Source organism: Aspergillus udagawae (genome assembly GCF_001078395.1).
Source record: "Aspergillus udagawae IFM 46973 DNA, scaffold_7, whole genome shotgun sequence".
Taxonomy (NCBI): Eukaryota; Fungi; Ascomycota; class Eurotiomycetes; order Eurotiales; family Aspergillaceae; genus Aspergillus; species Aspergillus udagawae.
This window is the reverse complement of record NW_025091270.1, coordinates 2,464,202-2,488,131: the sequence shown is the minus strand read 5'-3', so window position 1 is coordinate 2,488,131 and position 23,930 is coordinate 2,464,202. Positions and strand designations below refer to the sequence as shown.

Sequence of the window (23,930 nt, the reverse complement as noted above, 5' to 3'; positions counted from 1 at the left end):
GGGCCTACGAATCACCCCTACTTGATGAACAATGGACTTGAAACGGCTCTGATTGCTCTTCTATATATCTAAAATCTAAACAGGGATCAAATAGCTGCTATCACCAAAACTCCAAAGTTCCAAAACACCGTCCAAGCTAAGTCGCGATCATACCTTCGTGAATATCTATCTATATATATATATACATCGAGAAACTAAGTGCACCCACACCACGTGTCGACCTGGGGCTTTAAGAGTCGAAGAAAAATTCTGTGAGAGCTTGTTGAGGCCCATCGAGTCTTGCAACATTGTTAAGATGCTGGGCATAAGCTTGACATAGGCGTTGTTTAGCTCGGGGTGGGATTGTGAGAATCGGGCGCCCAGGAGGAGCAGGATGGGGGTCAAAGGGTGCATCTGCTATTCTTAGCAATCAGCTTACACTTTTATCACACTGGATTGGCGTACCTGGAAGTGTTGGCCAAGTACGGCCACCAGCAGAGAGATATCAGTCACGGCATCTAGGGCCTGTTGTTGGTGTTCTGCGTGGAGGGCTTGAACAAGCTGCGTTCCCTCCATGCTGGTCCCTAATGGTTTGGATTCAATCAGGTCGTAGAGCATAAGCACATCGACCTGTGCCGTCAGGGCAACAAAGGCAATAATAGGGTCTGGATACTCCAGTGATGCATAGATTCGCAGCATCCTAATCCGTTGCGCCAGCAGTGCATTAAGAGTTCGATGTCGACTGCAGAACCCTTCGCACGGTCTGGTCGGGGCGTTCTGCCTATGCTGGAGGACCCGTCCGCATATGGTGGCCCCGATGACACACTCTACAAAGGGCGATAAGTTATTGTGTGGCCCCTTAACGCTGACATCCGGGACCACATCTGTGAGGAAACTCATCTCCATCGGGTGATTACTTACAAAGTTTGCCTCAAGAGCCGGCAGGCGCACTTGTATCTAGACTGAGTAAATATCTGTTCTTTTTACTTTTTCATAAAGGACTCAAAACTGACCAGCTGCTCGTCAAAGAACATGTGTAGCCCATCCACCAGACTTGTGAAGCAGTCAATTAGATATGCAAACCAAAAGGTCCTTCTCTTTGATTCAATATCAACCCAGTCCTCCTGATCCGGAGTGAGTTGCCATTGATACTGGTCTAGCTGCATGGTGTGAGGTGTCCGAGGCATGTCGAGCTCGTATAGTCTCATCATCTGAACCAAGCGAAGAGCTCTGCCGGCGGACATCATGCCTCGGTGGAAGTCCTGGCAGGTTAACTCGTAGATCGAAAGGAAGGCCCACGCCTGGGTTTATTCTAGAGAGATTTGGTGGCAGGGCTCCCCTCCTTCAAGTTTCTGCAGAAGCTGCCTTGTTTTCGCGTATAACTTGCAACCTTGAACATGGAACTGGCTGGAGAGTGATGAGGCTAATGTCCACATAGCATACTGTAGGCATGTTCTCTGTCTGCTCTTGGTTGTTTAGACCATGATCGGTAGCGGTGGGTATGGATGATTGGCGCAAACGCATACGCCCGGTCAAAATACAGCTGGTCTCTACGCCATATTACCACTGTTGTCATACGAGGGTAAGACGTAGACTTACAGGTCATTGTGCATCATGGGAGATATCAAGAGACCGGAGTCCATTGGAATTTGGACCAACTCTGGCACACTGTCCACTGGGGGCAATTGAAGAGGCGAGCTCGTGTATGAACCGTTGAAACATCCCCAAGGTTTCACCGTGGGGAATAGGAACTCTACCGGTGTTGCCGGCCACTGCAGGATATCTGTTGTTTTGGGCGTTGTGGTATGGTTTTCATTGTTGTCTGTGCTGCTGTCGTTGTCCACGGTCTGGCAAATCGGTGCTGGAGATGTCCCCTGTTTTTCTAGCTGGCTCTCGAGCTCCTCTATCTTTTTCTGCAGCGTCCTGAGATATCCTTTCTTGGGCCCTCGAGGCGGGTAGCTGTCTCGCACTATGCATTCCACACCGGCTGTAGCACACACTGTGCATTGAGGTCGTGTCCTATCGCAGCGGATTCTTCGTCGTCGACATTCTTCGCACTGCGTTCAAAGTGTCAGTATCAAACCCGCTGAATGGGCGATGAGGCCTACTGCGTTCCCCGGCTGTTGTCGCTGTTGGTCCAGCATGGCTGCTTGAATCGGTCTGTGAGGTATGCAATTGGTCTTCCTCTTCTAGGGCCGGGGAGAGTCTGGATTGATGTATTGACCCAGGGTTAGATCTAAGGTATTGAAGTATGGGCCATGCTGCAATATGTGGATATAAGTACAGTCCGAATGGAGCCTTATCCTCTAAAGGACAATGTGGGACCAATCGCTGGCTACATCTCGCGTCAGCCCATTTCCATGTGCTACAATTGATGATGTTGATGATTGTGACATCTGGAGGCGCCGAATCGGACCTAGCCCCTCCTAGACGATGAGTCGGAGGATACCACCGGGGTTGGCCAACACGTAACCAACGGTGCACTTCCTTATTTTTGGAGGGCGAAGCCATGATTTGCAATTGGACCAGAGATAGGCTAAGCTTCGAGTCGATATGGCCTCAGGTGGCGTTAACCATATCAATGCTCGCGGCTGTACACAGTCTTTGTTGGAGTTGGCAGCACGAGGAATGGACCAATGGCAAAAATGCCTCAGTTACAACCCAGGCCAGCGTAAAGGAGTCAAAGGAAGGTAATCATACGAGACTAGATTAAACGAAGGGGGACAAATCATGATCGCTATTCTTAGCAGGTTCCTGCGAGTCAGAAGCTCAATGGTGTCGCTGCCCCTTTCGAACCGGACATCCACCGTAACCTCTGAATCAGTTTGTCGATACGAAGGATCCGGGACTTTCCTTTGAGCTAAATTACCATCCGGAATAGCTTAGGCTCGTTCCGGAACGGCCGGATGACCGGCCCCTTGCCAGTAGTGGCAGCGGGAAATGAATTATTTCCACTGCAGGCCGCGGCATCGGGCCGCAGGGGTTTCGAGCCCCGAATGCTCGACCCGCACCCCCACAGATGTTCCCACGTATCCAGTCACAACAAAAATTAGGTGTATGGCGAGCGTATGGGTAAAAATCACAATGGGAAAATTCTCTAACTAAAAACAACAATAGTCTGTATTTAACAATCTGGTTAGACCAATTAGGAAGCAAAATGCATAATGAAAGGTCACATGTTTACAAGATAAATAACTTTGTAACTGAGCCTAGCTTTCAGAGCACATTCACTAATAGTTTTTTCTAGGATACACTACTCCGGTTGACCCCGGTGATTTTGTTAGTACGGTGGGGCCTTGCACGAACGAATCATATTGATTCTGCCGCTATCCAGCAATTATCTAATATTTTGTATGGCCCCCTTCTGCATCAATGACTGCCTGGCATCTTGCCTGCATGGATTCAATTAGGCCCTTAAGGAACCTCTCAGGGACTGCATCCCAGGTAGCTCGAACCACCTCTCGTAGAGCATCATATGATAATTTATAATCATCTAGATATCTCTCTTGGATCCAGTCCTTCATCCAATTCCAAACCATCTTAATAGGGTTCAGATCAGGTGAGAAGGCAGGCCAGGTAATAGGGTAGATACCATGCTCTTGAAGCTCTCTAAGGGTATCCTTACTAGCATGCCCAGGTGCACCATCCTGCATTAGTTGAAGCCAGGTATCTTGTTGGCGAACTAGGCGTAGATATCCATTAATGATAGGCACAATCCGCTCACAGTATCTCTCTGTATTAATAGATCCCCATTCTTTCTCCTAAAAGAGGCATGGTCCCTTCTGATCACCATGAAATGAACCCCAAACATCCATCCATGTCTTTTAGGGGGAGAGGTGCGAAGATAAGTCTCTTCTAGTTCTTCACCAGCCTTCCTAGTCACGTAGATTCGCTTATGGAAGCCTGAGGTAACCCAAGTCTCATCAGACCAAAGGATCTGATTCCATTGCTCTTCTGTCCAGTTCACATGCTCCAGGGCCCAGGCAAGACGTACATGCTTATTATGATCTGATAAAGGCGGCTTTCGAAGGGCAACATGACGTGTATAACGTCGTTTCTTCAATGCGCGAGTAAGGTCGGATGGTCTACCAGGTAGATCAAGTTCTTAACAGACTTTGTAGAAAGGCATGCGTTGATTATGCTTAGAGGAAGAGATAAATGCTATAATATCATTAATATCTTCCTCAGAGAGTTTTGGTGGCTTGCCTGGGGCCTTTTTAGGTGTTAATTCCTGGCTTTGGCAGGTATACTTAACCTAGCAATATGTGTGATTTGAAGCTGGTGAGCAATCTGTTGATAGGTAAAGCCAGCATCTTGGAGAGCTAGAATGCGAATTCGATCATCACGACTTAGGCGTGTAGAATTACCCCTCTGCTGAGGGGGGGTACTAGTTCGGGCGTAGGCATGGTGTTGATTGCTCACTAGGTTCACGAAGATAGGAGGTCTGACTACTGAGTAGCTTCATATATTATTAATTAGGAAAGCGGTGACAGAACTGGAAGGATTCGCCCCCATGTAATGCCCACCGTACTAACAAGATCACCCGAGATGTACAGTTGTCCAATGTCAATAGTGCTTTCAGTTCAGCCCCAGGGATAGTGCATATCAAGTGTCATTTAGTAAGAGAATGGTTAGCAAGATTAAGCCTAGTGCCAGAGAGAACGGAGACGTCTTAATTTCCGTCCCTCCAACGAGAGTTCAGAATGTGGATCATGCCACGGTCCTCTTGATCTAGGAGTCCAGATTGGTAAGAAGCTAATCTTGTGTGTCCCACAGTTGTTTACGCATTTACCTAACATTTATAGCTGCTAACAGGGCTTTTTAGGTTACGCTCTTCCTCTGCTGCCTGCACCTTTTATAAATCTCTTTAACTCAATGCATTGCGCTTTTTAATAGAAATAAAAAAGGAATGTATCGTTGTGCTTTTACCAGACCATAGGATTGGCTATGTTCTATAGATTATAAAACGTCTGCCATGAGGCACAGATGGCTTCTGGCTCAATCGTACAGGATTTCGAGTCCAGGGTCCAAAAGTTAGCCGTGGCGGTGAGGTTCTCCACATCTGGCGCACATCAGGTATTATGATTGATAGAAATACCAGATCATATCTATGGACTAATGATACCTGTCAATCATGTTGCTATGCTTAGGGCTAGAGCTAAATTAGTGTGCAGGGTAGAGACCAGATTGTTCACCATACCCCTATTAGCAATATCCCTACCCAGATTTCTGTGTTTTGTCCTTTTCCCTTCCCTTCTGTAGTGCTGCCCCACAAAATTTGCAGGTGAAGTTCGGTCTCTCGCTTTAATGTTCATTTCTATTTACTCCGAGCTACAGAGGAAGGTATGCAGAGATAGGCCAATGTCTGAGCTATCACCTCCTGCCAGCTGCTCATTCTGGGCCTCGTCGGAGCTCTTGCTATTTCAATATGGACACTATGGCTGGGCGTCAACTCAGACAAAGACAACATTCATCCTTACTTAACCAACTGATTCCTGCGGGCCATTGTGCTTGCCAATCTGCGACCATCTTTAAATGTGATACCTGCCTTCAGTGCTCTGCTTCTAAAATGCCGCTCGGTAGCCCTGCAAGATATTCTTCCCTTGACCATTGACCTGGCTCTCGCCAGTACCGGCAAAACCAAGCCCAATGGAGATGGAATAGTTAACAAATGTAGTCACCAGCAACGCAGCAAGACCCTGATGCTGGGGCGGCATAGCTCGACACAGGATAATAGTGGCAGCGGGAAACGACGAATCCATGCCCCATGGAAGAACAATGATCCCCACGAACGTCTGCGCCCAGTGGGTCTGGTCCACAGGCATCGTCGCGAAGATGAGACCCCCAATGAGGAAGAAGGTCATGGAGATCAGCATAACTATCGACGCGCGGAAGTTGTTTAGAAGTAGGCCCGTGGCGCCCGCAGCAAATAGCCCGCTTATGGCGATGGGCGTCATTTTTGCAGATGTGACAAGGGCGTTTGCTCCCTGAGGACCTTGAGGAGATTCAGTGTGTAGAAGATGAAAATGCCAAAGCTAGACCAGCCAGCGCTGATGCAGGCCAGGGTGAAAAGGGAATCAATGCGCAGGACGCTGAAGGGAACCAGCGGGTGGCTTACTCTCTTCTCGATCAGGACGAAGACGATAAAGATGAGGATGATGATGATCATGATGAAGTAGGTATTTAGTGTCGCCCAGGCAACCACGGGGCCTTGGTTCCAGGCAAAGTTGAAAAGGATAAGGGCAGCTACACCAGAGATGGAGCCCCAATATCGACGTGCTTCCAGACACTAGGGCTTTCAGACTCTGGGGTTCTCAGGGCTGGGGTTGCGAGAATCACAAAGAAGCCTAAGACAGCCAGTAAGAGGCACGCAAAGCACAGGAGTTAATATAACCAAGGCCACTAGAGTCTCTGAGAAAGCACGCTGGAGAAGATGGCACTAACCAAAAAGCTGCCAGGAGTAGTAGCCCTGAACAGGCAGAGAATCATGTTTTAATAAAGGCCTGGTTCATAGCAGCGACTTATAATAGTGATGGCGTTGAGGAGTAGGAAAGCAGGGCCAATTCCCTACATGGCATGGCAAAATATGAAGAAGTTGGGCTGCTATATATAGTAATGCTGGCGAGATAAGACTACAAGGCAGACCAGACATAGCTGCCTATGAAGAATGGCTTGTGCCTAAAGACATTACTAAAACAGCCTGTGATGAGGATGAAGGTGCCGATGGTTAGAGAGTATCCAGAGGAGAACCAGCTCAGCTTACCAGGCTGGTTATCAATGTCAAGGGAGTATCTGATAATGTGTTAAGGGATGATGCTGAGGGCAAGACCAGCATGGTGACAAAGAGGACCTCGCTGGGGAGAGACTTGGGACGTTCGACTTTGGAATCATCTTCACTGTACTGACGGTCTCCACGGACTTCACTCGGGGCTTCTGGTTCGCTGGGTAGCGCTTGTGATGGTTGCTCAGAGGACATTTTTCACTGTGAAATGACGTCTGTTGACGATCACGGGCCTGGGGAGCGAGTCCTAGTAGACTCGTTTTACAAAGGTAGGGATGGGGTTTGCAAACCGGAGTATGTTTGATCGTGAGGCTGTGCTCGAGTCTACTCCGAGTCATGATTGGACCACACTCGGCCGTCCGACACTGGGGGAAATGGGTGGGAAGATGCTCCGAGTGTTTCTTTCGTTCAACAACTTAACGCCGCTCGGGGGGGACATCGTGCGGCTAGTGCGGAGTTACGATGTTGAGCACAGCTATTGCGGAGTTACGATGTTGAGCGCAGCTATTGCGGAGTTTCAGGCTGCAGTGCGGCTGCTGCGGCGGAGATCATAAGCCGGAAAAGTAATATAAATTAATCAGGATTCAGCTGCACTTGTTGGTTCATTCAATCCAATCCAGATCAAATCACACACATCACTCAAGCAAAATGTCTTACGCTAAGGATCAGCCCGCCGGCTTCACTAACGCCATTGAGAGAGTCGCCATTGTCGGTGTACGTAAACCCGCCCCCACTCCCAAAGTACAATACAGGATGAGACTAACAAACTTACTAGGCTGGAGGTACTGTTGGCTCTGTTATCGCTGCTGCCCTCCTTAAAACTGGAAAACACACCGTCACTGCCCTCTCGCGCAAAGGCAGCTCCAATAAGCTCCCTGAGGGCGTCGTTGTCGCCCCCGTCGACTACAGCAATGAGGCCTCCATTGTCGAGGCCCTCAAGGGCCAACAGTTCTTTATTATTAGTGTCGCCCCAACTGCACCCCGCGACACACACAGCAAGCTCGTCCAGGCAGCCGCCAAGGCAGGTGTCCCCTACATCATGCCCAATGAATACGCCGGCGACATTGAGCATGTTAAGTTCGGCCAAGACGTCATGCTTGGACCCGTGGCCCAGGCCAACCGAGATGAGATTGAGAAGCTGGGCATGAAGTGGATCACCGTGTGCTGTGGGTTCTGGTACGACTACAGCTTAGCGGGTGGGTCGGCGCGCTTTGGGTTCGACTTTGACAAGAAAGAACTAATGATCTACGGCGATGGTAACACCAAGATTTCAGTCTCAACTCTGGCCCAGGTCGGGCGCGCTGTTGCGACTGTGCTCAGCCTGAAGGTGCTTCCGGATGACAAAAATGACAAGAGCCTGACTCTCAAGAGCTGGCTTAACAAGCCAATCTACTTCAAGAGCTTTGTCGTCAGCCAGAACGAGATGTTTGAGAGCGTCAAGCGCGTGACTGGCACAACAGACGCTGACTGGACGATTACTCAGGAGGATGCCCACAAGCGCTACGCGGATGGTCTGGGGATGGTCAAGACTGGTAACATGGCTGGGTTTGCTAAGCTGCTCTACGCGCGAGCATTCTTCCCGGAGGATGCCGGCAACCACTCTGACAAGGCACAGAACGAGCTATTGGGCTTGCCGGAGGAGAAGTTGGACGAGGCTACCCAGGTCGGCATTGATATGGTCAAGGCGCTGCAGAGCCGTGCGGAGCGCATGGCTTCATAGAGATGTACCTTTTTAGAATTTGAAATTGTTTACGTGTTTGAGAGCCCGGCCTTGCTCTAAGGCAATTCCTTATACCTAGGTCTACCCTAGGGATCTATTCTACTGATCATTCGTTGATCGATATTCCTTTATACCTATATACTAGGTCAAACCTAGCATTCTATTCTATCGATTAGCTATCGATTAATATTCTGAGCCTATCAATATGGCAACTATTGATAAGATTAGCTTACCAAAGCTACGAGGCTCAGATAACTATATAACCTGGTCTATTCGGACTAAGGCTACCCTTATAAAGGAACCTCTATCCTCTACTATAGAGGAAGATGCCTCTGGCAAGAAGAATGATAAGGCATTAGCTATTATAAAACTATTATGTGTAGATGGACCCCTTCTTCATACAAAGAATATAGCTAAGGCTAATGAGGCCTGGATAAGGCTTCAAGGTCTCTAGGGTTTAGAAGGATTTCTTTAATACCACGTTGGATGATTTCCAATCGATGGAAGAATACCTTAATAAGGTTAAGGCATTAGTAGATGATCTAAAGGGAAAGGATATCATTCTGCCTAACCAGGTTATTATAGCCTGGGTGCTGAATATGAAGGGTTTATATCTAATATAACCCAGGCCCCTAGGAATGACCCTAAAGCCTATACCACTGAATCTCTATTTTCTAGCCTTGCAGATGAAGCACGAGGAAGGGAAAATGGTCATAACAATAGCCATAGGCTACTATATACTAAGGCTAAGGGTAAATCCTATAAAAGAAGGCCTTTATTAGGCAGATACTGCCAACACTGCAAGCTTACTAGTCATGATACTAGTGACTGCTATTTCTTATTCCCTAATAAGGCACCTGAAGGGTGGAATAAAGGGAATAAGAATAATAAGATGAATCAACAGGATATAAAGGTTCAGAAGAATCAAAAGAATCAGAAAGGTCTAAAGGATAAGGATGCTTTAGCAGCAGTCCTATCTAGCCTAGACCATGATATCTTATATGAGTCTAATATAAATCCTAATTCAAATCCTTATTTGAATACCAATTCGAACCATGATTCAACTAATAGTCATAATAATGATCATTTATGTAAGGGATTGGCTACAGCCCAGCCACCCTGCTATGCCACCATCCCTTGTTTCCTAATTGTTTTCAACCTTCTGCATTCTCACCTCAAACTGCTCTCGAATCATCGCCGCAAGCATCTAGGATGGGCAGCGAAGATAAATAGTATCCCCCTTGTCTGATATCCAAGAACACAAGGATTAGTTTTGTTCTCATACGATTTACTACTCTTTACTATTCCTCCTTATTAGCTATCATCACCAATTCTTATCTAGTCAACAGGCCATCTACCCTGTTACGTATATCCTTACAGTGTGGGTGGGCTGGATGTCACAGATAAGCAGCATGGATGTCGTCAACGCCTAATAGTATACCTCAGCCTGATTTACAGTTTCTGCAGACTGTTTTGTTATTTTGTTGTTTTGGACAGGTATCCGGCAGTTAGATCACAGGGGCCTTTATTGTATTTCGTAATCTTCGGCCTTGGGTTCAGAAGAGTATGGAATAATGCAATTATTTATGCCCACAGGCCATTAAATGGTCTCCTGTATTTCACTGACCCAAAACGTTATACTACTAATGCATATTGCTAAGTCAAGAACGATCTTCCTGGGCGTGGTATTGCATCTACTAGAATTCAAGGTATAATATTTAATTCAACTTCCACACTTATATTTTATTATAGACGCAGCATAGAGATAGGGTTTATTAGAGAACAATCATTAAACTAGCCAACACTAAGGTCATTCAAAGCTAACGCACATTAGTAAATACATGCCAAACTCCTTGGTGATTTTGTTGACTATTTTGAGCTGCACATAGCCTCAACTAGATCTGGATGGAAACAACAACTTTTGAATGAAGACAGAATGTCTTGCAGGTTTCCAGGAATGAAATTATCGGAAAATTCTGAAATCCAGAACACAAATAAAGTGCTGTGTTCATCCACTAGCATGAATTACTTCCCCTGTCTATTGCGTTGTCAATATGTAATGAAACCATCCTTCTTGTTAGAAAGAACATACTGCATCCGCTAGGCCTAAAGTTTTCCTTCACCCACCAATTATTTCCTGTTTTGTACCAGCCCCTGTTTTGTTTAGTGCAAATATCCTCTTTGTACACCAAGGGTTCGGAGATCTCTCACTTGTATTTGCAAATGTAGTCGACATGTTTGTTACTTGGATAGCTTCCTAGTTTATCACTTGAGTCGCAAGGATACCTATAGTATGGGATCGACTGGCTCGAGCGACATTTATCCCCTCCGTTTCTTTCCTCAAGAGACTCATTCTCAACGTCAGCATCTGCAGAAGGTATGGCAAGAGTCAGGGGCAGTAGAGCAGTGAGAAGAAAGAGTGGTGACTTCATTATTTCAGGTTAGATTAAGAAGTATATTAATAGACTCTTCTTGCCTTTCTATGCTAGAAGTCCATAGGTTAAATTACTACTAATCAGTTAATCTAAGGTCCTTTTAAGTACTTAATATACCTTTGCCCACGTGAATAGTAATACTTAATAATGACAGCTTCATTACACCACGGTGGCCAGTCAAGCATGCCTAGACTGTAGGTTCTAGTGTCTGACTGCTGAAGACCATTCTAGACTCCTAATCACGCGTCATACTTAAAGAACAATTGTGGCTGTTAATGTGGGATAGATGGAAGCGGAAATTTCGCCAAGTAAACCCGTAGGCTGCAAAGATGAAGAAAGCTAAATTTATCAAATGTTGTAACTTCGTGGTGAGAGGTAAGGGAATGAACTGGCCCATTTTTCTTCTCCGGTGCAAGTACAGGATGGACGGCTGGTCTATGAGTGTAAGTAAAAACAGCTCCAGTATCGAATCAACTAAACTCAACCTTAATTTAGATACTTGTTGCCAAGCCTCTAGCGCCGGCGGTTTATGGCCACATCTGACGCATCATTTGTTCGACATCAGCGTTTTGGGATGTCGTGCACTATGAGTACTTTAAGCAACTGCAAATTTGTAAATTTAGGTATAACGCGTAGACTATCGTCTAGAATGCTTTCCACCATACTAAGAGACCCCTTAACGGAATAACCAATAACCAAGATTATCCTTTCGATAGAGTCATTTACGTCTTTATTACATATCGAAGCAAACCCACCTACCTATGATGCTATTGCGGTATTGAAATCAGACCGGGAAAATATCCTGTCATAATTTGTGCTGGGTGGTGCATGTATAATTACTTTGCTCTTCCAAGTTGTTTGCGGACACCTCGCCACGCTGTGACGCTAATCGGTCATACGACAACCTGAACTTAAAATTGATGCATTGGTTTATGGATATCTTCAAGGTTTCTATCAGTATCCAGAAAATAACAACGCAGTAAAACTGCTGTCTGATTATTCGCTATTGCAGTTTCCCTTTCATACCAAGTAGGTCCTATTCAACATTACCCTGCTTAATGATTGCACGGTGCTCCTGAGAAGGCCAATTCCAGAATTAGGGCAGAGATCATTTGCCCCTTTAAGGACAATCCTCCATGGTTACCCAAGGAAGGCTAAGAACATATGCCAAATAATTGGTGGCTAGTATATGCCGTCGGGACCAACGGCTACTGAACACTGACCATAGGCTGCTTCCGCGATAATCCGATTTTGTGATTATTGAATAGCCTGTAGAGACATGAGGATGGTTTTCAACCATCTTTTTGTGTTTCTCCATTGGTGCCTTACTACTGAATTGCCCAATTGGATTTTCTAGGCCGTTTGACCGAGTCTCATCCTGACACCGCTCGACCATTGAGATTGAGCAACTTTTTTGGGGCTGCACTTCTCAACGTTGTGACTCAGGAAGGGGAAAAGGGCTGGGGATAAAGTTAGGATTGAGTGGTTTGCATTTGTGTATACAGATGTTGCCCATCAAGCCCTTGTGAAAGTGTTGCCGTAAACGGAGCTGGCCTCATGCTTTGCACCCAACTAGTCACGCAAGGTTCCGCTATCTGAAGAGATTGTGGGTATATGTTCTCATCACTATTGGATGCATCGTCCAACCGATGGTGATCAGAATAAGCCTGTAGATGTCGCACTCTAAGCGGTACCCGACCCTTGGAAAGCATAACGCTGATAGCCCAGAGATGTGGGGTACTGGGCAAGACTAGTTTATAAGGCCATAGACGTAGTGAACTTGTTAATCAGCCAATTGATGTCGTGATCAAGCTGCGAGTACCCGATAATGGTTTTTAGTGTCCATTCAGCTTCCACTAGCGGCATGGATCTAGGTAGATCGGCACACCTAATCAACTAAGGAAATATCTGTTCCTCAATTCCTGTCTCCTTTCAAAGACCTTGTTCAGATGCGCGGGGGAACTCCTGACGATATTCTAACAGTTGATACTTGAGACAAAGTAGTAAGAATATATGAAGTTTCTGGTTATACTCTGCTCTTATCAGTTCCACACTCATCAGTCATTTCTTCAATGAACTCAAGAGTCACAAGATGAATCTGGCCTTGCCCTACGAAGTTGAAAAGACTTTCAATTCAGACTATGTGGGAGAGCAATGTGGATTCTGTTCGTTCCCTGCATCCACTCTGACCCAACCTCGCACAGCATCACTTCCTTTAAAATTACTAGTGATCTGGGGTTTCTGAAACGATGATTCTTTTACGTAATTGAACGGTGTTTTCCGATTACGGCAATATTCTATCATTATACACAGCGTTTTACGGCTAAATCATGGCTCGGCTCATGCAGGAAACGACCCAGCTTTTTCATTCCAGAATAATGGGAAGCCAGATAGGGTTCGGCTATAGGTAGATATCCACCACTTGTCCCTCTAAGTGCTCCTAAGGCCTTGATCGCAATGATACCATCTCACATAACGGTGTTTTAAACAGAGAAAAAAGAGACTAGATTCCATTCTGACTCATAGTTACTTCCATATTTGCTGCTGATCCCAAACACTTTTTAGGCCCAGATTTTCCCAGCTAAAGCCAGGTATAGTACAGACAGGGACAAAGGCTAGGAATATTGGAACATGCACATATGCAGTTGCGAGCCTGATATCCAATCTTTGCAATTTATCTGAGTGCCTGTCAATGAAGTGGCCCTCCAGATATAACCCTTAAGACCCTCCAAACTCCCCACGCTCATACAATGTCTCAGGAGCGATGTCTGCACTTGCACCTGCGCCACTTCCAGTTGTCACAGTGTGGGTCATGATTGTCGCACCAYTTACCCTCACAACGGCAAGTCTCCRTATTCCAGTGTCCTGGCTCACAGCGATGATCCGGCTCATGGCATTCCTGCTTGGCCTTGCACTTGCAGTGTCCCCACCGCCAGTTATCACAGTGTGGGTCATGATTGTCGCACCACTTACCCTCACAACGGCAAGTCTCCRTATTCCAGTGTCCTGGCTCACAGCGATGATCCGGCTCATGGCATTCCTGCTTGGCCTTGCACTTGCAGTGTCCCCACCGCCAGTTATCACAGTGTGGGTCATGATTGTCGCACCACTTACCCTCACAACGGCAAGTCTCCRTATTCCAGTGTCCTGGCTCACAGCGATGATCCGGCTCATGGCATTCCTGCTTGGCCTTGCACTTGCAGTGTCCCCACCGCCARTTATCACAGTGTGGGTCATGATTGTCGCACCATTTACCCTCACAATGGCAAGTCTTCATATTCCAGTGGCCTGGTTCACAGCGATGGTCTGGAACGCAACTACGGTGGTTACTGAAATGATCCAATTTCCGGTCACCGTTGTGAGAGACTTTCTCATATTGGTTTAAGCCGTAAGTTAACAACTGTGTCATAGACATGTTCTGAGATATGAAACTGAAACATACCTTGCGCGATCTCTTTGTCGCTAAATTCTGGACCAGGCGATGCAGCTGCAAGGCCAAGGAGAAGCACAGACAAAGTAACGAAACTAACCTTCATGGCGGTAGCGTTATACAACTGTTCTTGATAGTAGTGGATCGTCTGTAGTAAGGACTGAAGCTTCTTTTTAAGGGTAGTGTAGTAACAGAGAAGTTGGCAAGTGCAGCACGTGTCTGCGATGTTAGTAGTCTATATATGCTCTCTCACCCGTAATATAGACAATGCCAATGTCATGACATGATTCGCCTCAGAGCGGAATAGGAAAGACTATTGATTGTGTATCAGCCTATAAGGTTTGCCGTGATGTAGAAGCCTAGAGAAGATCTTCGGTAGTTGAAGAGCGGGGTTTGAGAGAACCAAAGATTAAGCTGGAGAATAAAGGTGCTAAATTAAGGCAATAGGTCAGTTGAAAATCCAAGGTTCCGAGTCAGGAGCTATTCGCGGTCTAGATCTGCAACTGTTGGGCCTCCCAAGAACAAAATTAGAATTGATATGGCGTCATTTACCGCTGAAAATCTTGGAACCATACTTCTAATAATAGGTGTTCGAACTGTAGCAGAATACCGGATAAGACCACGCCACAACAGCTCCAAACACTTCCAGGCTCAAAGGTTACTACCATAAAACACAACCTAGATATTGGTGGGGCGAATATCTATTTGGGGATGCTGTAATCAGGGATGACCTATTTCTTATGTAGTGCTAACCAGCTGCAAATAGATCACTCCTGGCTCGCACTTCACTGGTATCGGGGAGATGGATAACCGCCAAAAGCGGAGCCAACCGTACTATAGTACTCTATCTATAACCGTGCACATTCGTGGCTTTTCATAAAGTTGGGGAAAGAGTCGTCCACTTCCATTCATAACTATATGTACTAAATATAGCCCTGAGTTAAGGAGCACGTCTTCCGGGGGGCAGACAGACTTAAACTGTGATGATTTATTACAGTTCAAATACTCCTCCTATCTTCCAGTGTTGCTACTGCAAGTTTCACTGTGTTTATTTTCCTTGATGCAAGAGACTGGCCATTGAAACTAGTCACAGTTGCCACCCCATGTTAACACCTACACATGGTCAGCTAGAAAAGCTAGGTCTTTTATTTCAGCTGATATCATAATGTACAGTAATTTTAATATGATTCCAGCCAGTGGTCGTGCTCTCACTGATATCTCGCAAACGGTGCCCTAGACTGGCAGGTACATGACACTTTTGGCCTAGAGGTTTAAATTCCCATACTTTTAACTTTCACGGGTTCTTTAAATTACGTTAGTGATTGGAAGTTACTCTCGTGGCTATGGCTGGCTTAAAGTTGCAATAGTGGGATGACTCTCCCAATACTTCGGTCGGTCTTGACCTAGTACCTTTAGTTCGTGACGTAAGGGAGCTTTGATTATTAACGAGGCCCTCCTGCACTGGCGCAATATCAAAAAGTGATCAAGGCCAGAACCAAACAGACGCACAACTCTTTTGTTGCGCTGTTGCGATATACTTAAAACAATTTGAAGAGAACAAGTGGCGCGACACCAACAGGTGTAACGCATATTCATAGTTTGTATAATTTGCCGCTGAGTCGAGACGGGGAGCTCACACGCATAGCCAGGATCATGAGTGAATAGATGACTGTGGGTACAGCCCGTTCTAACAGGGCTTCATGGCGCTTATGCCTATTTTTATCGAATGCAAAGTGGAATTATTGAGAGCTTCTTCTCAGCTTTAAGCCTTTGCCAAGGCTTGCGTCAAACTTAGACCAGAACCTGGAAGCATCGGCCCTAAACGAAATAACGCGATCAGAGTCTTGAAGTTGAATTCCTAAGCAGTTATCCGCGTGACGCATTTTGCTGTGCTCATTGGCTTTGATTAAATCTACCCAGTCCGAGGTCGAGGGTTGCCCAGCAACAACGGCTTGCGAGGCAAAACGCTTGGACCTCATGGCTAGCTGCGAAGCCAACAGGGTCAATGTCCCTAAGTGTGAGTTTGGACGCTGCAGAGCTCCTTGTTGCGAAGCTGCCCGATTAGGCAAATGTCTGCGCGAGCTTCGACTTCCATTCCCAAACGTCCGGGCAAAAGTCACAGCTTTTCAGCAGAATTGCATGGCTACGAAATGTAGGGGTCAATAGGCCCTCCTGAAAAGGCAGGAAAAATCATGGATCGAATGTGTTCTGAGTTGTCCGGTAGACGGCCTAGGAATTTCCTCTAACTCACCAATATTACCATCCAGCAGAAACCGAGAGTATTCTTAACCAAAGTATGTGCAGCTTGTTGGCGGATCCGCATATGAGATAGCCTGGTCCAAGGAAAGGATACTAAATTAGATCAGTATCTGAAAACTGGGACAGTCTGTATATTTGTGTCCGTCGTTTTGTCCTTCTCTTTTGTCTTTTTTTGCTACTTTTCTTTCACTGCATTGGTGCTTGATTGACTTCAGCCTGTTCGGCTTTGAGTACGGGTAAACCATTATTTTGAATAGGGTGATGGCTGATGCCTTGGGTGTGCTGATCAAGGGTGATGACTGTTGATTTAACTAGCCTCTCTACTGCTTGATCTATGTCTGCCCCTGTGAGAATAGTATGTGGGGGTGTTGTCTGGGACTAGATGTCTTGGCTGATCTTTACCTAGTTTGCCCGGTCATAGGCACGCTTTGGTTTTGATGATTCGTACCGCCTAGGTTGTAGAATCCTACTGTGGTTGGATCTGTAGTTGTTGTGGTATAGTTGGCATCTGATGAGACTTGCTGGGTTGTTGGTCACTGTGAGGTCTATGGTGGATGATTTGTCCTGGATTATGTAGAGCCTAATCGGCTGGTATATAATATGGTAAGCACTACTGGAGTTGATGTATTTGGAAGAAATTGATGAGTTTGTCTGCATGTTTAATAAAGTGGGAGGCTACTGGTTGATGGCTTTATGCTGGATAATAGTGGTTGAAGTTGCCTGCTAGGATAAGTTTTGTTACTCTATCTGTTTTATTTGAATGTTCCTGGGTAGTAGCCTAGATTTTGTCAAGTATCTGCTGGGTGCTGGTTTCATGGGTTGGTTTGAGTATGGCTATGGGTGGGATGTAGATTAAGAAGATGAGGTATTATATATCTACTATCTAGATTTTGACAGTCACTAGGTCTGGGGGAGATTGCAGTGGATCTGGCGATGTGATGATGTTAATATCTGTTTATTTATATAGAAAAGGCTGTGGAACTGTATAGCTTCCTATATGTCCGTAGGGTGATAGAGCCCCCATGCGCTATGGTTAATATGAGTGTGGTATGTGGAAATTAGGGGCTCTTGAATTAGGAGCAGGTTGAGATTTGTTGTGGGGTAGTTATTTATGAGGCTTCTATTCCTGCCCTGGATTTCATGTTCAACTATAGGATATGGAGGTTGTGTGAGGTCACTGAGACGTCCTTGGGTTGAGGGGTTTTTGGCACCTCTGATGCAAATTTCCCCAGCACCTTGTCCTTTCTTTTGAGCCACGCCACCTCTTCTATCCGGTAGCCTTGTTCTACCAGTTCGATTTCTGCTGTGATTTTCTCAATTGCCTGAGCTTTTGCGTTGTCCAAGTTAAAGTCCTTGGCAGAGGTACGGTGTACCACGACTCCAAACCGTTGTTTCACCAGTTTGGTGTCGTTTCCTAGTTCATTTAGCCACTCGGTGTTATTTCGGGCCGCCTCAGCCAACATTTGGTCTTTAAACCGGATCAGATATCCAGTTTTGGTGGTGCCAATCTCGGTCACTTGGGCATCTTGCGTGGCCGGCATACTAATAAGGCTATATCCACTAGATGACTTTACCTTTCCACTGGATAGGATACTACTGATAATAAAGGTAATAATGTACAAGAGACCGAAGTGTAGGGCTCCTATCTAACTATTATAGGCAGTCACTAAATCACTATAGCTGGCAGAGGTGATATTCCACCATAGGGTGTGTAAATATAGTTAAAAATAGATTTATAGATTAAAAATAATGGCATAAAGCTTCTCTAAAGGATAAATCTAATTTTACTATAGTTTAGGGGAGTATAATAAGGTTTAGAACTAAAAGCCAATAATTTAATAGTAATAGGCCCCTATATATTATAGAAAGTTTGTGCACACAACTTTTTCCAAAAAAATCGACCATTTTCAATCCCATATTTCTCAACCACCATATGATTGCAGTATAAAATAATAAACTATAGGATAGTAGATATTAATATTTAGTGTACCAGCCCCTTGCTTAATATACTGCATGGAATCTACACAGCACTAAGTATATAAGATAGTTAATCACCTCCTGTAGGATAGCATTCTATGCCTTAATAATAGCGCATTTAAATTACCTCTAATTAACTTTTAATCTACCTCCTTGGAAGAGTTCAGGATAGAGTTCTAAAAGCTTCTTCTTTAAGAAGTTCCAGAGGTGCTTAATTAGGTTTAAATTAGGTAAATAGAAGGCCATTCTATTACCTAAATTCTATAAGATTTAAACTACTCCTGTGCCTGATTAGATGTATAGATTTTAGTATTATCTTATTAGAATATACACCTAGGCTTATAGATTAGGAGGAGGCTATCTTCAAGGCATTTTAGGTAATATCACCCGCTCCCAAAGTAGTGACTAGCAGGAACAGTAGAGACGGATCCCAGGGTGAGACAATTAATTAGTAATTATAAATCCTTTAGATTCTGCCTATTACATCTGCCTTCTAGTGTCGCTGTGTTGGTGTCATAATAATATTAGGTTATAGGGTACTGGGTAACAATTATTAGAAGACATTTTTTGAATAGTGATTAGACATAATTTCACACTGATAATTTGAAATCACTTTCTACTAAAAAAGGAAAAAGAGTAAAGGAAAGTTGAAAGATAAAAAAAGGCACTTTTCCAACCACTAATCTTGTGCTACTGAGATATTGATGTATAATCAACTTTTATAAGCACCGACTTTGTAGCAAGAGAATAGTAAACTTTTTAAATGAGATATTGGAGGACAACACGCATGGCCTCAGATATCGCAAGTCGGCAAACCACCTGGAACACCACCTATTGTCCAACAAGTTAGATGCCGACTTCGGTGTATGACTACAGAGTAAAATAACTTGACTATCAAAGAAACAAGAACTTACCCTGACACCCAGGTCCAGGAGTCCCTGGCTTCAGCCAGCGGACCCAGAAGCCAGCTTTGGTCTTATACCAATCCCTATTTTCATGCTCACTCAGTATCTCTTATGATGGCCAAGCAGTTACAGGTTTGATGCACTGTAAAAGTATAAGATAGCACGAATACGGGCTCACTCACGTGGTACCAATATTAGTCTGGCATACAAGCTTAATATCTGTCCCCAATCTCCACGTTCCTGCTAGAGGAGCGCCACTGCAGGGTATTTCCCAAAATGGTGCGAAATCAGGATTAGGACGTGCACCATGACTTATCTTGCATTGTTTAGGTGGGTTCGCATCCGCCCTTTCATGCAGATCAATGTCTGGCTCATTAGATGTGGCAGCTGACATTGCTGCTAGGGGTAGAATGGTAGCAAGAACGACCAAGGAGGACTTCATTTTGAAGAATGGGTCTATGGATGTGCTTTAGCGTCAGTAGAATAAAATAATGATAATGACTGAAGCTTGGATTGTGTCAGCTAGTTGCTTCTACAAGAGGTCTTTATACATGGTAGAATTTCATAATGCTAACCTAAAGCAACTCTAGTTATGGTCATGACTATGAAATCACTATGAACTCTCAGTGCACTCATTGTGAATGGATTCTTGCCTTAAATGCTGTTTCCTGTCATGAGACTCTACGTCTGTTCTGGTCTCAGTTGCTAATGGTGCGATGCGTCATTTGCAAAAAGATGATAAGTGGTTCTTAGGTTGCAAACCGCCCAATCCAATTTTAGGATACAGGGTTGAACATTTCAAGAAGGTTCAAGTCATCAAGGGAGAGTTGAGAACAGACCATGATAATCAAGAACATAATGCATAGTGCCATGGGTCCTATAGCTTGTCATTTATGGTCTGGGTCAATCTTATGGTCTTACTGCTTGCAGTAAAGGATTTGTTAATATAATTTACTGCCTACCTAAGTGGGTTTAAATTACTATATTAGATTAATTCTCTCTCTCTTGCATGCTATCTTTCTTGCCCAAGTAATCTAACCACTGTTATCCAATTATTTAGATCATTTCATGTTCATTAATCTGCTAGTATAAAGATCGCGTAGGGAAGAACAAGATTAAGACTATATACTCACCATACAGATATGATTAGTAGGGATTATTCGACAGGTTCCAACTTGAAATTAGTCAATTCTGGATCCATTATGTAGAAAAAACCCAACCAGTGGAAGGTGCCGCCCGTTCAGTACTTTCGTGAACTTCCGTCACACTATCGAGGAGTTAGCCGCACTACATATACGCAAGTGCAAACATCCAAAAGGGCACATACAAAATACTCCGCGGTGCATCTATCTTCCCGGATAACCGAGCGTTTACCAATAGTGGTAAGTATGGTTGATAGAATGGCACACCTGTGACATAAGACACCGGGCACAGTTAATAATTTGTTACAGTGTCATGAATGGATTATGGGCTGTTAGAAGAGTTTAGACTGACCAGTCTTACTAGGTCTTGACACTACTTAAGAGAATATATTTTATCTGTTTTTAAGCTAAGAAAGAGTGCCTTCATAAGCTTTTAAGCTCAGCCTCACCTTACAATGCTATGCGAGGTATGTCAGGTGTGTATCAGCCCAAGCTAGAATATAAGGTTAAGTTTCTCAAAGCAGTTAAAGACCTGTGAGTAGCATATTTGAATTTAGCATACACCAGGAAGCATAAAACAAAATTAAGTCAATCAGCAGTGGAGGGAGATCACCATTCCTTTGGTTGTTGAAGACCTATAAGTAGCATACTTAAGTTTAATACACTCCAGGAAGATTAGGTCTGAAAGCCCTATAAAACCGGCTATAAACTGACTCTGGCGATTGAAGAGGTTTTGGACACTAGTCATCACATCTGTGTAACCTCCTTATATATTTAACAGTTCTTGTTTCCCCTTTCAGTGCTTCCTTTTAGCTAAAGGCGGGTGGTGGTTGGAAAGAGGGTAGTATACAGCAACTCGGGGCTTGTCACTGCTACAACACCAACACCGCAGGGCAGGTGTGACAGGCAGAATTGACGAGCAACGATCACCAACTGATCTCCAACTACTAAGTTCTTCTGCGGTATCTTAAACTATGCACAAGTTTGACTTTATTTGGGTATACTAAAACCTTTGTATTAGCGGCCCATGGGAATACCATATCGGATGATCCTGGGCTGATCTAGACCTCATGGAAGCATCCAAAGCTTCGGACTGAAACGTCATGAGCCAGTAGAAGAGTACAATAAATTGCTGTGTTATCACGATATCCTCAGCAGGCTTTTTTTCAGCGGGTCAAAACTCAGCATTCCCAGACTGTAGGATCAAATCTTAGATGGAGCTGTTCTAGACCAATAGTGATGAGATTAAAATGCACTATTCTCAGATTAACCGGAGCCTTCCGAGCATTGGGCTGTTCTAAGACCATTCTATTCGCGGACCGGTCCGTCTTGGCAATTTCGCAGTATGTTTGCACCTACTTTGGTTTGCCACGTCCGTTCTGGCCAGGCCTACTTCGATTTCATGAACTGTGCATGAACTCTGTGGTTAAACAGTACAGAATCATTGTATTGTGCGAGGCGATCTAGCTCGAAAGTTAATCGCCTCATGACATTATTAGTTTGTAAAGGCTGCTGACGAATGAAACACTTTAAATTGCTTATTCTCCTCTATTAATAGCTCTAACTCCCAAATTGACATTCATTATAGAGGGATTAAATGACTAAAAAGAAAGACCTTTGTGAATATTATTTCTAGTACATTGGATTCTTATCAATTTTTTGACCCATCTACCAGACTTTTAGAGGTACTAACGATACCCTCTAACATGACTAATATTCGCGAAAGTGTTCCTCTCTGCACCAATTTTAATGCGCCTAAAGTAATTTGTATGCATGCTGACAAAAGGACTTCAGCTGGTCATAAAGTGGCTCTAGGTTTACTGGTACCACTGCTTTTAAGACACAGATGTTAACTGTAAGATTAATGCGTTAAAAGCGTTGGTTGCCTAAGCTATACACAAAGTTATATAGCGTCGTACTCCTTTGGTCACAAACTCCAGCATGTAGAAGAGGCGTAGGCAATTCGCGATCCGGCTCGTTTCACAACACTACGTCAGAGATGGGATCTGTATAGTCGATTGGTGTTTGACGATGCTGAGAGGGTCAGCGTACGAAAGCTTAACTTGGTCAGCCTCTGAGGATGTTCACCATCGGCGTGGACAATGCAAGTTGTCAATTGGAAGCAGCCTGGGAAGGTATCACGAAATAGAGCAACGTCTTTCTGGTTCAGTGGCCGTATGACCAATTCAGCGTGGCGTAATTTCCGCAAACGGAAGCAAGTACTTGTGAAAATATGGCTTCAGACAGAGTAGGGTCAGCGAATTTGCTTCGTTGCTAATACTGTCATACGTAATGGATCACTTCGTAGCTAATGGTATAGGGAGGGATAATGTTTATCTAACTTTATCATTTGATTGAGGTCTCTTTGGCAGGGCGGAAATAATCTTGGAGAAAGTGTGTCCTATATATCAAGTTGCTTTAAATTATGTATAGTCTTACTGAATGGCATTGCCGTGCCCTGTGCTAGATAGCTCTGGATGCGATGCAAATCGCCGTCTACTGACGCTAGATCCTTGGCAAAGAGCTATAATTGGGGTTGAGCTTATTTGGATTGATAGCTGGTTTTATTCGTATTTTCTTCAATCATCCAACCATTTCTGACTTGTGTCAAAAAAAAAGTCCGCTAATTCGTTTCCTTATCTCCAGTACAACGATTTGCCTCCGATATTTACCTTTCCTCCATGATTCCAGCTACAGCTTTGCTTGGCAAATTTTCCACTTGCCCTCTATTGCTAGATAAGGGCCTCCTCAACAGTCAGAGGATGAGGCGGGACTAAAAGTCTAGAGCGGTCTTCAGTAGCCATGCACCAGAATGCAGCTGCATTCTAGACATTCATGTCAGGCCACAGGAATGCAATGCAGTTCGTCTTCATAGAGGTTTACTATTCATCTTAGTGAATGTACATTAGGTACTTAAAGGACTCCAGGCTAACTGATCAGTAACAGACGTAGACGACATTGGTGCCACTCAAGCGCCGGCTCTGCTAATAGTGATAGGGACAGGCTGGCTGGGTACCAGCCATTTCTCCCTAGGGTATAATTGAAATCGTCTCTTTGGTTCTTTGTTAAATTGCTTGTCCTATACAGACCTAGTGCATGGGAGGTTTTCATTGTCCCCGTATATATCGGTTTACTCTCAATTCTCCAGAATACACGCAAGGAAGTACATACTACTAGTAATTATGAAGAAGAAAGGTAATATCAACAGCTCATTACCTATTCATTACCTATTATGCAAGGAGCTATAGGTGCCGACGAAAGACCCGTCTGAAACATCCCAACCATGTCCTCCAGGAGACAGT

At 44.7% G+C, this 23,930-nt stretch overlaps 5 protein-coding genes across 5 annotated transcripts; 2 read left to right on the top strand and 3 right to left on the bottom strand.

Moving 5' to 3' along the window:
• Positions 1-75: 75 nt before the first annotated feature.
• Positions 76-1,223, bottom strand: Aud_009510 (fungal specific transcription factor domain-containing protein; the record flags this gene model as incomplete). The annotated part of the gene is made up of 4 exons (XM_043294362.1): positions 76-136; positions 209-393; positions 445-936; positions 993-1,223. The coding sequence occupies 4 exons, from the start codon at positions 1,221-1,223 to the stop codon at positions 76-78; spliced, it is 969 nt and encodes a 322-aa protein (XP_043150297.1).
• Positions 1,224-1,574: 351 nt separating this feature from the next.
• On the bottom strand, positions 1,575-2,123 carry Aud_009509 (uncharacterized protein; the record flags this gene model as incomplete). Its single annotated transcript, XM_043294361.1, has 2 exons — positions 1,575-2,036; positions 2,088-2,123. 2 exons carry the CDS (start codon positions 2,121-2,123, stop codon positions 1,575-1,577), a joined length of 498 nt encoding a protein of 165 aa, XP_043150296.1.
• A 3,420-nt stretch (positions 2,124-5,543) lies between these two features.
• Positions 5,544-5,936, bottom strand: Aud_009508 (low affinity NH4+ transporter; the record flags this gene model as incomplete). The annotated part of the gene is made up of 1 exon (XM_043294360.1): positions 5,544-5,936. One exon carries the CDS (start codon positions 5,934-5,936, stop codon positions 5,544-5,546), a length of 393 nt encoding a protein of 130 aa, XP_043150295.1.
• Positions 5,937-7,408: 1,472 nt separating this feature from the next.
• Aud_009507 (aromatic alcohol reductase) lies at positions 7,409-8,480 on the top strand (the record flags this gene model as incomplete). Its single annotated transcript, XM_043294359.1, has 2 exons — positions 7,409-7,474; positions 7,536-8,480. The coding sequence occupies 2 exons, from the start codon at positions 7,409-7,411 to the stop codon at positions 8,478-8,480; spliced, it is 1,011 nt and encodes a 336-aa protein (XP_043150294.1).
• A 5,247-nt stretch (positions 8,481-13,727) lies between these two features.
• Aud_009506 (uncharacterized protein) lies at positions 13,728-14,300 on the top strand (the record flags this gene model as incomplete). The annotated part of the gene is made up of 1 exon (XM_043294358.1): positions 13,728-14,300. One exon carries the CDS (start codon positions 13,728-13,730, stop codon positions 14,298-14,300), a length of 573 nt encoding a protein of 190 aa, XP_043150293.1.
• Between the last annotated feature and the right edge of the window lie 9,630 nt (positions 14,301-23,930).